Genomic DNA, 14988 nt, shown 5'->3' with positions numbered 1-14988 from the left:
TGTAAGTCAACTCAAATTTTATGTATGTATATACCTGTGCAGCTATCATCTTAATTAACCCTAAAAGGCCCTGAAAGAGTCTCTCTTGCTCATTTCCACTCAGTATCAACCTTCAGAGGTAAACTGCTCATTTATGTTTCCGTTTATTAATTTCCTCCTTCATTCATTCACTTGCTCACTCATCAAACATTTACTGTGCCCTTAGCATTGCCATACAGTGATGTACAGGGAGAACAAGACAGGCAGCCACCTTGGTTTCTTAGATTTTCAGTCACACACATAAATGTCAGATGGTGCAGAGCAAGGGCTTCTGAGTTTGCTGATGAAGTTAGAGGTGCCCACGGAGGCCAGACGATACAGGCCCAGTGAAAGAGTTCACTGCCCACTCTGGGAAATGGGAGGCTATTGGAACGCTTTAAAATCGGTAAGTGCTGACGTGGGTTGGGAAATAAGGAGAAAGGAGGTGCAAGGCTGAGTCCTTGGTGTGAAGAATGTGGTGCGTGGCGCTCTCGTGGATGAAGCTATTGAAAGAGGTTTCCGGTGTCCCTTTTGGGGGAGATGCTGTTTGGGGAGGAGTCTGAGTTCGGTTTGGGTGATTCTGAGCTTAAGGTTTGTTTGCAACATCAGGAGGAGGTACCAAGTGGGTGGTTGGATACACAGAGTTCCGAGGAAAGGCTGCGGCTGGAGGCATCAGTGATCTACATTTTTCAGTGACGGAGCAATGGGAGGCGCGTGACGAGACGGGCCGGTGACAGAGGAGAGGGCTGGGTGCTGGGGCCCATCAGGACGGGGCAGGAGGCGAGGAACCAGGGACAGGGAGCAGAGAACGGGGGAGAAGCCCAGGAGAGCGTGCCCTCCCAAAGCCCGTGGGGGGCTGCAGAAAAGCTGAGTGTGGTCTCTAGGGCCAAGGGCTACTGAAAAGTCAGGTAAGACCAGAGCCCAGACACATTCGTGGGCTCGACCCTTTTCTGTGGGCCCAGAACCCAGAGCAGCGTGGGCCCAGGAGGGTGTGAAAGGTGAGGCCGCAGCGTGAACGTGAAGCTCTGGAGGACTTGAGCTGCCACAGGAGGAGGGAGGGCAGCAGCTAGAAGGGAGTGAGATTGGTATTGTTTCATTGATGGTTTCTCTGTCTTCAAGGGCAAGACTTGGACGTTTTTAAAAGCCAGTGGTGAGAATCCAGTTAGGAGGGAGCGTTTAAATACAGAAGACAGAGGTGTATGGGTCTTGAGCTGGAGAAGAAGGAGGCTTTCTCAAGTTCTGGGAAGGGGACGGGCCCTTGAAGGAGGGGTGAAGTGGAGGAGTTGGGGAGGGCAGGGAGCTGGGAAAAGCAGGGCTGTGTCTTTGGAGGAGGAGACTGGGGCAGCTCCTTTTTTGAGGGGCTCTCTTTAAGTGGAAGAGTGTGTGTGTGTGTGTGTGTGTGTGTGTGTACACACATACATGTGGGGGAAAGACAGGCATGGGGAGATGTGGGAGACAGGCAGGCTTGGTTCAAAAGACTTTGACCGCTGTATGGAGCCCGCCCTGGGACTTAACTGGCAGGTTTGTCTTTTTCATGCTTGCTCTGAATCCCACCTTCTGGGAAATTTTAAAGATAGAATAGAAACACAAAGTGGCTTTTAAGGGAAAGGGAACCTGCTTGTTTTTCTCTGAATAGTCCCAAATCTTTGTCAGTAGGATGTGAAAAACAGGACGAATAAATAAGAGTAAATATTTTTGACCTTGTGTAAAATACCTGGGTGTTTCAACCCTGTATTGATCTGCATTTCTCTTTGTTGTGACTCCCAACCATTTGGTGAGGGGCTGCATGTTTTTCCTTATGCATTTCCCCTGTAGTAAGTAGATAAAAACTCTGGCTAATAAAGAAACGGGGGCGATTTTCCACAAAGAAACCCCCTCCCTTCCTTCCTCAGATGGTGAGTGTCTGAGTAGCTTCCTCATCCATTCCGAGGGACCCTGAATCTCTCTCACATACATGGCAGGGGGAGGGGCCCGTCATAAAGAAATTGAGATATTCCCAACAGTCTGCGGGGCAGTGAGATGGTCACCGCTACTGTAACGGGCAAATAAAGACCCGTGGTTGGGAATTTGCAGTGGCCCAAACGGCCCGCCTTAAGTGCCTTGCTGAAAATGTTTGTCACAGAGGCCAAGACCCCAGGGAGTGCAGGGGTATGGAATGAAATGAAGCCTTTGGACACTCAAGCTGAATAAGAAGGCCAATAAAAATTGGGAGGATGGGTGGGCCCAGGGAAATGCAACCTTTCCAGGAAACCAGAACAGCCTGAGGATGAGGCCAGGACGTGAGCTGGGGCCTCACGGCCAGGACCTGATGTGCCAGGTGCTTGGGCGTTCCTCCCGAGGTCAACGGGAACCATGAGGAATCTGAGTGGGAGAGTGATACAAGAGATCTGCATCCAGAAAGCTCACGTCTCTGCAGGGTGCACGGAGTGGGGCTGGACGAGTGAGGAGCTGAGCAGGTGGGAGGCGAGGGAAGGTGAAATGAAGGCCGTGGCAGTGGGGAGTGAGGGGCCCGGACGGGGTGGGCACGGGGTGGGGGTGGGTGCGGAGGGCACGCGGTGACAAACTGTCTCGGTCACGCTGCTCAGCAGAGCTCACCAGCAGGAGTCTTGCACACCCTCAGACCACAGTCATGACACAACAGGGAGTGGGCCCTTGAGGCACTGGGAGAGCGACCTGGTGGGAGACAGAAGGGGCAGCCATAGGAGGGCCGGAGTCTGGAACAGAGAGAGGCCAAGTATGGCAGGAGGTTGGACTTTGGGAGGTGACTGAAGGAGCGTTTGTGGAGCTTGTCCTCGGGAGTGTAAGGACCTGCCCCGGAGGCCCATGGCCGCAGAGCCCAGACTGCCAAGGAAGGGAGCCCTTCAAGGCCACCGCCCCTCGGTCCGGAGAGAATCAGCACCTTGCCAGAGATCGCAGGGAGGCCAGGCCGTGACAGGGCCAGGACACTTACTAGCTGACTCCCTGAGAGGGACTGGTTCAGGCAGGTCTCCCCCACCCAGCCCAGGCCCCCCCACTCAGGAGGACTTGGGGAATGGGGTCAGAAGGCCTCTAGCAAGGCCATGCCTGCTGATGGGGTGGTGGGCCCTCTGCGAGGCAGAGCTGGTGTTAGCGGGGGGTCCTGGGAGCCCCCACCCACACCCACACCTCCCCAGAGAGGGGTACAGGCCCCTGATGCTCTGTGGTGTGCCCCGTCCCTGTGCCTGGCCGTGACTTCTCTCCACTAGGGTGAGGCTGTCCTTTTCTTCCTTCAATCTCATCTGTTCTCACACTTATGAATATCCAGGGAGTGCCTGTCCCATCACCCCACTTCCCATGTCCACTGTGAGCCAGAGACCATGCTGGGCACTATTCAGATGGTCACTTCTCACTCGGAGCCACCCTCTCCCACAGGTGGGGAAAGTGAGACTTGGGGAGGTGACACAATGCAAGGGTGATTGCACAAGGCTGCATTCTCTAAACATAATTTATTGCTCTGAGGTTTTGAAAAAAAACAAATGGCCTTGCTCAGGCTCTGACTTTTGGCTGGCTGTCCAGATCAAGTGCTCCGATCATTCAGTACCACCCACGTTAGCACAGCAGACCCCAGCCCATCACAGGGTGCCCTGCAGACCCCAGCCCATCACAGCATCCTGCAGACTCCAGCCCATCACAGGGTGCCCTACAGACCCCAGCCCATCACAGGTGTAGTACAGACCCCAGCCCATCACAGGGTGCCCTGCAGACCCCAGCCCATCACAGGTGTAGTACAGACCCCAGCCCATCACAGGGTGCCCTGCAGACCCCAGCCCATCACAGGGTGCCCTGCAGACCCCAGCCCATCACAGGTGTAGTACAGACCCCAGCCCATCACAGGGTGCCCTGCAGACCCCAGCCCATCACAGGGTGCCCTGCAGACCCCAGCCCATCACAGGTGTAGTACAGACCCCAGCCCATCACAGATGTACTGCAGACCCCACATTCCCATATGGCTTTCTGAAGATCCCAGCCTGTCCCAGAGCTCATCAAACAGCAGAAACTCAGGGCTTAGAGCCACACACGCTCCTCCCTCCTTCATTCCCTTCCACCCTGGCTCAGGCACGGGTGTAAATGCTCTTCCAGCTCAGGTAAGTGCGCCAGCGTCTCCTGCACCCCTATCCTGTGCATCGTTACAGGCCGGGCGGGGGTGGAGACAGCCATGAGCCACAGCACGTGCAGCTCCCAGACAGCCTTCGGCGATTCCCCTCAGGCTGAGGCTGGCCTCTGCGTCAGCCCCTCAGCGGGTCCCACGGCCCAGAATCGAGTCTTTCCGCGTCGGCACGAGGCCTCTGATTCTGCGGCCTGTCTCCCACCACTGCCTGCCCCCTTTTCCTCCAGCCTCTCTGGGGCTGACGCTCCATTTCCTGGAACCTGTTAACTGTCCGGCTTGTCCCCATTCAATGGCTAATGGTAAGCAGTGTCGTAAGGTCTCTGATTCGGCGCCTGAACCCTCCCTTACCTTGCTCAATGGTGCTTCCTCTCTTGCAGACTCACTTCATTCCCAAATGGCGTCTTCCTTTCATCACGTTTTCTTCGTTGTTGGCCTCTGTGCTTCAGTCTGTTATTGTGCGTCCCCGTCCCGTCCCCCCAGCAAAGGATCCCCCGCCACAACCTCCACAAAGGGCATTCCGGCCCCCCAAGTGTCCTCCAGCAACACCGACTTTGCCTTCCGCCTGTACCAGAGGCTGGTTTCGAAGACTCCGAGCCAGAACATCTTCTTCTCCCCCGTGAGCGTCTCTGCCTCCCTGGCCATGCTCGCCCTGGGGGCCCGTGCGGCCACCCAGACCCAGATCCTCCAGAGCATGGGGTTCAACCTCGCCCACACCCCAGAGGCCGCCATTCAGCAGGGCTTCCAGTGTCTGGTCCACTCGTTCCGAGTCCCCAACAAAGACCTGGACTTGAGAATGGGGAGTATCCTCTTCATCAAACAGGAGCTGCCGCTGCAGACACAATTCTTGAACGACGTCAAGAGGCTGTATGAGTCGGAAGTCTTTCCTACAGATTTCTTCAACGCCTCTGCTGCCCGGAAGAGGATCAACAGCTACGTGGAGAAGGAGACCAAAGGGAAGGTTGTAAACTTAATCCAAGACCTGGAACCGCAGACAGCCATGGTCCTGGTGAACTACATTTTCTTCAAAGGTAGGGCTCAGAGAGGCTGACTTTGGTTTTCACGCTCTGCTCCTTCCCAGACCCGGTCGCACAGGGAAGCTGGACAGCCCTGGACAGTAGGGTGAGGTGTTAGGAGGGCCCCAGCGCTTACTGGCCAGGTTCTAAGGAGCTTTGTGACTAGCTGGTGCGTGACCTTGGCTCTCTCACGTCCTCGCTGTTAGCTTCGGTTTATCAGTTCCAAAGGACCTTGCCCAGTCTTGTCTTGGTACAGCCTGAGTCTGTGTCCTGAGGGGCTAAGATTGGGCTCAGTGGGGAAAAAAAAGTCTAGAAATTAGTTGAGGAGAAAGGACTGTATCTCTTGCTACCAGTAAGTACCCCACTGCCCCTTGAAGGTTTTGAAAAAGGACCCAGAGCTCTCCGACAAGCCAGGTTAAGAAACAGACTGATGGTTGCCAGAGGGGAGGGGTTTGGGGAGCTGGGAAAAGAGACTGAGAAATACAAATTGGTAGTCATGGCATAGTTATGAGCGTGTAAGGTAACAGCACAGGAAATAGAGTCAGTAATACCTTAATAACGATGGCGGTGCCAGGTAGGTACTGAAAACATCAGGGGGACACTTTATAACGTATATGATTGTGTAACCAGTATACTGTACGTCTGAAACTAGCACAGAATGATACTGAAGGCAAACGGCAATTTAAAAATCAAAAAGAAGCCCATTCCAAGGTGAGAACACTTTTACATGTGGAAGTGCTGACAGGCCAGCACAGCTGCCGTTCAGTCCCCTGTACGTCTGTCTAGAGCGTCACAGTTTACAAAAACCCTGTGTCACACTGAATGAGCTGAAGCTTTACAGCCGGACGACCCTGGGTCTGAATCCCACCTCTGCCCTGATGTGCTGCATGACTCTGAGCATGTTGCTTTAAAAGAGCGACCATGTGCTGGGTGCCTGATGTGAGCCAGTCTTTACGCTAACTGGAGGGGCAATGAAGCCAACTTCCTAGGGTCGTGCATATGGTTGAAGCGGCTGGACTCTCCAGACAGAGTTGCCATGGTCACTCTGGTGTCATCCCTCCATCCCTCCCCCCTCTCTCCTTCCCTCCCTTCCTCCCTCCTCTCGTGCACCCATTAACCCATTTATCCATCCATTCTGCAAGGCTGGAGGAGAGGGAAAAAGCATAAAGAGGCTTTGAGTTCCTACTGAGTTTCCTGTACTTAATATATGTTGTTCCATTTAAGTTAATGTTACTATATGTTAATATAATTCATAACCTATAAAATTCACCATTTTTAAATATACAGTTCAGTGGGCTTGGGTTTTGGATTTTAGTTATTTGATTTCATATCCACAAACTTGTGTAAATACGTCTACTCTGTAATTCAAAAACATTCTTATCGTCTCAAAAAGAAACCCAAGAACCATCTGCAGTCCCTCCTTTTCCTGCTCTTTCCCCAGCAACAAGTCAGCTCCTTTCTGCCTCTACAGACTCACCTATTCTGGACATTTCCTATCAGAAGAATCCTATACTATGTGCCTGTCTTTCTGGCAACATCCTTTTTGATTCCTTATGCCAAGGAGCATGCTGGCAGGATTGTCTAGCACGAATATGTTTGGTTCTGAAAGAAACCACCAAACTCTTCCCCAGCGTCTGTGCCGTTCGGCACTCCCAGCAGCAACGAGTGAAAGTCCCCGTTGCGCCACATCCCTGCCAGCGTTTGCTGTTGTCAGCGTTCCAGAATTTTGTCATTTGAATAGGTGTGTCCTGGTATCTCCCTGTTTTAATCTGCATTTCCCCGATGACATGTGACGCGGAATATCTTTTCATATCTCTATTTGCCATCTGTATATCCTCTCTGATGAGGTGTCTGTCAAGGCCTTTCTATTTTTTAAATCCGGTTGTTTGTCTTCTATTGTTAAGTGTTAGGAATTCTTTGTTGATTTCGGGTAACAGTCCTTTGTCGGGTGTATGTTTTACAAATGTTTTCTTGCTGTCTGTGGCTTGTTTTCTCATTTACTTAACCTTGTCTTCCCAGAGCAGGAGTTTTGCATTTTAATGAAGTTCAGACTATCAATCACTTCTTTTATGTATCGTGCCTTTGGTGCAATATCTAAATAGTGATTATAGTGATTGCCATCCCCTAGGTTATCTAGGCTTTCTCTTATTTTATCTTGTAGGCAATCTATAGTTTTGTGTTTTACATTTCGGTCTATGAGTCATTTCAAGTTAATTTTTGTGAAGAATGTAAGCCTCGTGTCTAGACTCATTATTTTGAATATGGCTGTCAGGTATTCCAGCATCATTTGTTGAAAGGACGGTTTTTGCTCTTTTGTCAAAAATCAGTTGACTCTGCTTATCTAGGTCTATTCCTGGGCTCTCCGTTCTGTTCTAGTGAGCTACCTGTTTGTTTTGTAATCAGTACCACACTCTCTTAATTACTGTAGCTTTCTAGGAAATCTTGAAGGTGGTTAGAGTCAGTCTTCCAACTTCGTTTTTCTCCTTCAATATCGTGTTGCCTATGCTGGGTCTTTTGCGTATTGATATGAGCTTTAGAATTAGGTTGTTAATATGTATACCATAACTTGCTAGGATTTTGATTGGGATTTCATTAAGTCTATAAATAAAGTCAGGAAGAATTGACATCTTAACAATATTGAGTCTTTCTATCCATAAACATAGAATATCTTTCCATTTACTTAGTTATTTGATTTTATTTATCAGAGTTCTATAGTTTTTTTCTTATAGATCTTGTCATATTTTGTTAGATTTATACCCAAGTGTTTCATTTTGGGGAGATGTTAAATGGTACCGTTTTTAACTTCAAATTCCACGTGTGCATTGCTGGTATCTATAGAAGTGTTTGACTTTTGTATAATATATCGATCTTGTATTCTGCAACTTTGCTATAATCACTTATTAGTTCCAGAAATTCTTTTGTTTATTCTTTTGAGTTTTCTACATAGACAATCGTGTCATCTGCAAACAATTTATATACATTTTATTTCTTTTTATTATCTTATTGCATTAGCTAGAACTCCCAGTAGTGTTTAAAAGAAGTGGTGAGAGGGGACATCTTTGCGTTGCACCTGACCTTAGGGGGGAGGCTTAGAGCTTCTCACCATTAAGTGGCATGTGAGCTGTAAGGCTTTTTGGAGAAAGTCTCTATCAATTTGAGGAAGCTCCCCTCTATTCCCAGTTTATTGACAAGTTTTGTTGTGTTTGTTTGTTTTTTAATCATGAATGGGTGTTGGATTTTGTGAAGTGCTTTTTTTTTTTTACATCTATTAATATGATTATGTAACTTTTCTTGCTTAGCCTATTTACATGATGGATTATATTAGTTGATTTTCCAATGTTGAATCAGCCTTGCAAACCAGGGGTTAACCCTATTTGGTCATGGTGTATAATTGTTTCTATACATTGTCAGATTTGATTTGTTAATACTTTGTTGAGAATTTTTATATCAATATGCATGAGAAATATTGGTCTATAGTTGTCTTATAATGTCTTTTATCTGGTCTTGGTATTAGGGCAATGCAGGCCTCATGGAATGAGTTAGGAAGTATTACCTCTGCTTCTTTCCATCTGGACCTGGTGCTATTTTTGCAACTGCCTCAGGCAACTGCAAAACTTATCACTGCCTATAATTTTTTTGGGGGGGAAGTTATTAAATATTGTGAGTTTATTTAATAGCTATAGGCCTATTTATATTGTCTACTACTTTTTATGGGAGTTTTGGAAAATTGTTTTTTAAGGAATTAGACCATTTCGTCTAGCTTATCAATTTTGTGGGCATAGAGTTGTTCATAGAATTTCTTTATTTTCCTTTTAATGTCCATAGGATCTATATTGGTATTCCTTCTTTCATTTCTGGTATTCCTAGGTTTTTTCCTGTGTGTGGTTCACACTTTGTTTTTTTTTATGCTAAATTTTTTTTAAAAATAAAAGCTGGATTTTAACAATAATGTAATGTGGCAGCTCTGAAAATCAGATTCTTTCCCTCTCCCAGAAGTTTGTTGTTCCTGCTTGTTGCAGTGGTTATTTGGTGATTTTTCTGAACTAATTTTTAAAGTCTGTACTTTGTCACATGTGGTCACGATTGGGCAGAAGTTTCTTAAATGCCTGGAACAAATAAACCTCCCAGTCCTTGCAGAGGGTCTTTGCGTGCATGAGGGGGGTGTGCCATCAACACTCATCACGGCTGTCTAGACTCTGCTTCAGCATTCGGCTTTTGTTTGTGCAGACCTCCAAGGTCAGCCAGAGGGGAGAACTCAGGACCTTCTCATATGTTTTCAAATATGCACATACATTACACATGCATGTAGCACCTAAATGCCCAGGGTATACTGGAACTTTCCAAAGTCTCTATGGGCATCTTTTTTTCTCAGCTTTTCCTTTAAAATTTTTTTAAAAAATATTTTATTTTATTTTTTTATTATTTATTTGTTTGTTTATTTTAAGAGAGAGAGGAAAGGAGAGAGGGAGAGAAACATCACTATGTGGTTGCCTCTCACTTGCGCCCCCAACTGGGGACCTGACGTGCAACCTAGTCATGTGCCCTGACTGGGAATCGAACCAGCGACACTTGGCTCACAGGCCGACGCTCAATCTACTGCGCCACAGCAGCCAGGGCTCCTTATAAATTTTTTTGATTAGTCTACTGTTTGTTCCATCTGTTATCCTCAGCCAGGCAACCATGAAGCTAAAACACTTGCTTATAATTGTTCCTAACAAATACTCCCTGATCTGGGGGAGAAATGCTTTTAGCACTGAGTGAGCCCCAACCAACCTTGTAAGTGAGGTCTTCCAGGAATCTCTCAGGTCGAATCATTATAATCCTTTGGGAATGAGACTTTGAAGTTTCTTCAGATCTGTTCCTCTTCCTCTGGGATTGGGAATACAGCCTGCTATTTTCCAGAGGCACTGCTGAGCTAGAGAGTGGAGGACGAGACTAACACAAAGTTAAAATGCCACAAAGTTGACTGTTCTCATTGAGGTTCAGCCATTTCTCTTAAATAGACTCTTCGCAGTCTGCTGCAAGCTTTTGGTTAATTTCCAGAGTTCTGTAAAAGCTGACTCTGACTATTTCTGCCAGTTTTTTGCCTTTTTGAAAGGATAAATATGCAGAGATTCTCACTCTGTCATTTTTGAAGATGCCACCCCCAGCTTGTCTTGTTAAGCTTTTTGATTAGTTGATTGTTAGCTACTTCCTCGGACAGCTGCAAAACTTATCAGTGCCTGTAACTATTTTTGACTACTTTTCCCCGAAGAAATGACTTTTTCCATTGGTTGAGCTCCCAATCAGATCAAATACAGACAGCTTTGCGAGTGATGCCTTCCAGTGAACCACAAAGACAGCTCAAGAAATGACAATTCTTCAGGAATGAGTCTTTGAAAAGGCTCCAGCCCCATTGTTTTCCTTCAGGGGCGGGCAGGGTGCAGGGTGTCACGGCCGGCACCGCAGGCTTTGACTTTCTAAGGCTACACTGAGCTGGGGCAGGGGGTGTGGAGCTGAGGCAGGTTGCAATACCACAAAGCTCTCTTCTTACCAAAATTTAGCTGTTTTTCTTTAATAAATTGTTTCCTACTGTGCTGAAAGCATTTAGTTAATTTCTGGAGTTGTAAGAAAAGTTAATTTCAACCAATTGTTGGTACTTTCCTCTTTTTTTTTTTTTTTTTTTTTTTTTTTTACAGTAGAGAGTGTTCAGAAGTCCTCACTTGATCATTTTTGCTGTCCTTACCTCACTGACTGCACTGTGACAGAGACCTCTCTTCTCTCTTTGCGCCAGCCAAGTGGAAGAAGCCCTTTAACCCCACGTATACCAGTCAGAGATACCCGTTCGTGGTGGGAAAGACCACTGTGAAGGTCCCGATGATGCACCAGGTGGAGGAGTTTGCTTTCGCGGTGGATAGGGAGCTGAACTGCTCTGTGCTGCAGACGGACTACAGTGGGGACACCGTGGCCTTCTTCGTCCTCCCCGACCAGGGCAGGATGAGGCAGCTGGAACAGAATTTGTCATCAAGGACACTGAAGAAATGGAGCCACTCACTCCAGAAGAGGTGGGCACCTAGGTCAATTTGCCAGGGCCTGAGGCAGGTGATGGTATACATCCAAGGGTGGGGAAAAGACCATTTCTTGGCATTGCGGGCATCGTCTAGAGGAAGAGAAAAGACAGGATCAGGGAAAACTGTGATTCAAGAAAGACAATGGTCCATGTCCAGGGGAGGCAGGCGGAGTGCTGAGAAGCTTCCGAGCAAAGAGATCACTTTCAGCTGGGGTTGACGGAAGCCTTCAAGGAGGTGGTGCCTTTGGCCACAGGTATGGACAGAACATGAAGGTATGGGTAGGACATAGAGTCTTGGAAAAGGCGTATTTGGTAAAGGAAACAACACCAGTGAAGATATAAAGTTGGGGACCAAGGCACACGGTAGAATGTTTCACAAGTTTATTCCCTCCTAAGATTGCAGCCAGGGCCCGAGAGAGGCAGAGGAGCCAGGATGGAGGCTGGCAGTGGGGCTGGGGGCGTCTGTGAAGAGATGGAGCGGAGAGAAGATGAAGATGGCTGAGCCAGCGCCAAACAGGACAAAGAAAGCTAGTCATCAGTTGTGCTAGATGTCACAAAAGTCCGTCAGCAAAGTGTCCGTGCACCACCTTTGTGCTTACATTTCTGTGACCCATTAAGGACCTGACCTTGGGCGAAGCACTAAAACTAGGCTTCACCATCACTAAAATGGGGCTAACGTTTGTGGATGTGCCTGAGACGATGCCTGGCACAGAGGAAGTGCTCAGTAAATGTGAGCTGTTCACTCTGGGGTCCGGGAAACCGTTAGAAGGAAAAAATGTGCCCAGCTCCAGGGCTGCGCTGTCTAGGATAATAGCCACCAGCCACATATGGTTATTGCAATTTAATTTAAATTAAATTAAATTAAGAGTGCAGTTTCTTGTTGGCACTAGCACATTGAAGCTGCTTAGTAACCACGTGTGGACTTTGCTGCTCTCGGAGATTAGCAGGGTTTGTCTCAAGAAGGGTTGCAGGTGGCACTCCGGTCCAGGGGTGGTGGCCTCACTTCCGTCACCATCCGGCGCGTCCCAGTGGTCTCTGCCAGAAGCTCCGTTGGTGAGTCCCCTTCTCCGCCCTGTCCCCTACTTCACTAGGGGGCCTATTTTTCATCTCATACATCTTCGGGGCTGAACTTGCTCACCCAGTAGGCTTACTTCCGGAGCAAGCGAGGTCGGTAGTCTGGCATGCGTTGACCCTTAAGTGGCAACCAGCAGTGCCTCGTGGGAGAAGAGTCTACTGAAATGCCACCTAGAAACAGAGATGAGGACCCAGGGCCTGTGACCTCACCCTTCCTTTTCCCCTTCTCCACAGGTGGATAGAGGTGTTCATTCCAAAATGTTCCATTTCTACCTCCTATGAGCTGGAAACCATTCTCCCGGAGATGGGCATCCGGGATGCCTTTGACAAAAATGCTGATTTTTCTGGAATCACAAAGAGAGGCTTCCTGAAAGTTTCCAAAGTGAGTTGGTTGATGAGCGTGCTTGCAGGAGAGCCTGAGTTGGAAGGGCCTGGAGAGACTGACTAACGGAGCACTCTCATCTCACTGACAAGAAGAGAGAGTCCCCAGGAGGCGAAGTGACATCTCTGCAGCAGAAATAGGGCCGAATCGCGTGGCTGCCGGGCCTGATGCTTTGTGGCATTTTTACCCCTGATCCACGGGCACCGTTTCTCCCTCCTCCAGCAGGTGTTCCTGACGTGCAGCTGCGGTTCTTTGAGAACCAGGCACTGCCCACACCTGCTGCAGACAGGCAGGCACACGCTTGGCGCTGGGCCTCGCCTCCCCGGAGTCCAGGTCCTCACGCTGGGGTCGTGACATGGCGGCTCAAGGGCCATCAGTGCCCTGGAGATGTGTTGGGTTTGGCCTGCAGTGTTAAAAAAGAAAAAAGTAAAAGAGAAAAGTAGAGCAGGGAAAGAGAGGACTGACTTCTAAAATGTAGAGTATTGCTCCTAAAAAATTCCGATTTCTGATTTTCTTGAAACAAATCATTGACCCAATCAATGCCCACATAGTGAGTCCAAACCTCTGCACAGGGACCATTGACTGGGGCTGGGCTGTGACCACCCCTTTTTGACAGAGGTTACCCTTTGGGTTCCCCGTGGGCCCCATGCTCTTACGGAAGGTCTTCTTGTCTCATTGGGGTTCCCTGTCTTACCCCTGTCTGAATATGGGTTTCTGATCCCTGACCTAAAATTTATTTTGATAACAGATTATAATAGTCAGAAGTAGTCCTGGGCCACTGAAGGGGACCTATGTCATTGGGGTCAGGGAAGGAATGCAGGGAGACCCCACTAGAACATGATGAGCATCGCGGACCTTGACCCATTATGTGCTCATGTGCACATGTGGAAAATAATAGTTGGAATTGTTGAGGTGTTACAGGAGCCCTGAAGCTTAGCAGCACATGGCCCCCGGGTGGAGAATCTCTTCTCCAAAAGAGCGAGTAAGGACGCAATATTCAATCATACCTAACCCACGCCTCCTGTGTGACAACTGTAGCAGCCACTCTGGTGCCCGTACTTGGTAGGGTCCCCTTTAATTCATCAAATAACCCTGTGGGATGCGTGCATTATTATCAGCCTTCCTCCAGTTTGGGAAATGAAGCACACGGCATCTAAAGAACTTTTGCAACAGTAAGTGGCAGAGCTGGGACTCACACGTAGGTCTCTCTGGGCTGTGTTTGTAACCGTCCAATCCATGCTTAAGGGCCAACTGCCCAGTAGCAACCCCGCTGCAATTGAACAAACCTCATGCCAGGCGTGTAGTGTAATCTTGAAGCCTCTCATTACGGGGCGGGGGAGGGGGGGTATCCCCATTCCTGGGCAAAACGCCCACACTCGGTTTTTCAGAAGTGTTGATGTTGTGTTTCCCTTGGCAGGCCACCCACAAGGCTGTGCTGGACGTCAGGGAGGAGGGCACCGAGGCCGCGGCGGCTACCGCCGCCCAGCTCACGGCCCGGTCCAAGGATGGCCCCGCTCTCTCCATCTGCTTCAACAGGTCCTTCCTGCTGCTGATTATCAACAAAGCCACGGGGACCGTGCTCTTCCTGGGGAAAGTGGAAAACCCCACCAAGTTCTAGGTGGGAAAAGGCCTGTTGACTGACGGCACGCTCGTTCACAACGCACAGGAAGTAAGCCGTGTGCCCTTGCTGTTCTGAGGGTCCCCCTGGACCCTGCAGAGCCGCATTTGCTGCCCAAACGCCACTTTTGAGGCTCAATCATCAAAAGTCAGCAGGAGCCCGGGTTAAAGCCCATGAGCCCCAGTCTGCGCTCTTTATCATAAATCTCCCTGGGAACTGGCTTCATGGGATGTTTCTGGCCTGGCATAGTTCCATTCCTCAGGGCCCCTGAGTGTGGTCACATGCAGGGCGGTCACCTTGCCTGCAGAATTAGTGACAAATTTAATAAACCTAAAATGTGAATGGACTCGGCAACAGTTCCCCCACATGCCTCCACGGTCCTAATTTGAAAATGGTCCAATGGTTACTTCACGGTGGCCTGGTTGTCAGCATGTGACATTTGAGTGTGACATTTGTGTGACACTTTGTTGAACGAATTCATCTATTTGTTCAGCAGAAACGTACTGAGCACCTAACATGCTAGGACCGAATTAGGTAGACAAGGTCCCCAGTTTGGGGGTCTAGATGGGGTGATAGACCCCCACAACAATAAAACCAAACCTATAAATAAGTGTGACTTTTACAGGTTATGGTCCGTGCTGTGAAGACATAGGACAGGGTGACTGGAAAGCGGGTAACGGACGGTAAGGGGGTTTTCTGTGAGCACAA

General features: G+C 48.8%; 1 protein-coding gene across 1 annotated transcript; it reads left to right on the top strand.

The window, feature by feature from the left end:
- The first annotated feature begins 4527 nt into the window (after nt 1-4527).
- On the top strand, nt 4528-14509 carry SERPINA9 (serpin family A member 9). The gene is made up of 4 exons (XM_090272136.1): nt 4528-5172; nt 10931-11201; nt 12515-12662; nt 14080-14509. The coding sequence occupies exons 1-4, from the start codon at nt 4539-4541 to the stop codon at nt 14278-14280; spliced, it is 1254 nt and encodes a 417-aa protein (XP_090128262.1). The 5' UTR covers nt 4528-4538; the 3' UTR covers nt 14281-14509.
- The last annotated feature ends 479 nt before the right edge of the window (nt 14510-14988 follow it).

Source organism: Furipterus horrens, unplaced genomic scaffold (assembly GCF_987537825.1).
Source record: "Furipterus horrens unplaced genomic scaffold, mFurHor1.1.pri manual_scaffold_3, whole genome shotgun sequence".
In the NCBI taxonomy this organism is placed as follows: Eukaryota; Metazoa; Chordata; class Mammalia; order Chiroptera; family Furipteridae; genus Furipterus; species Furipterus horrens.
This window is presented reverse-complemented; position numbering and strand designations above follow the sequence as displayed.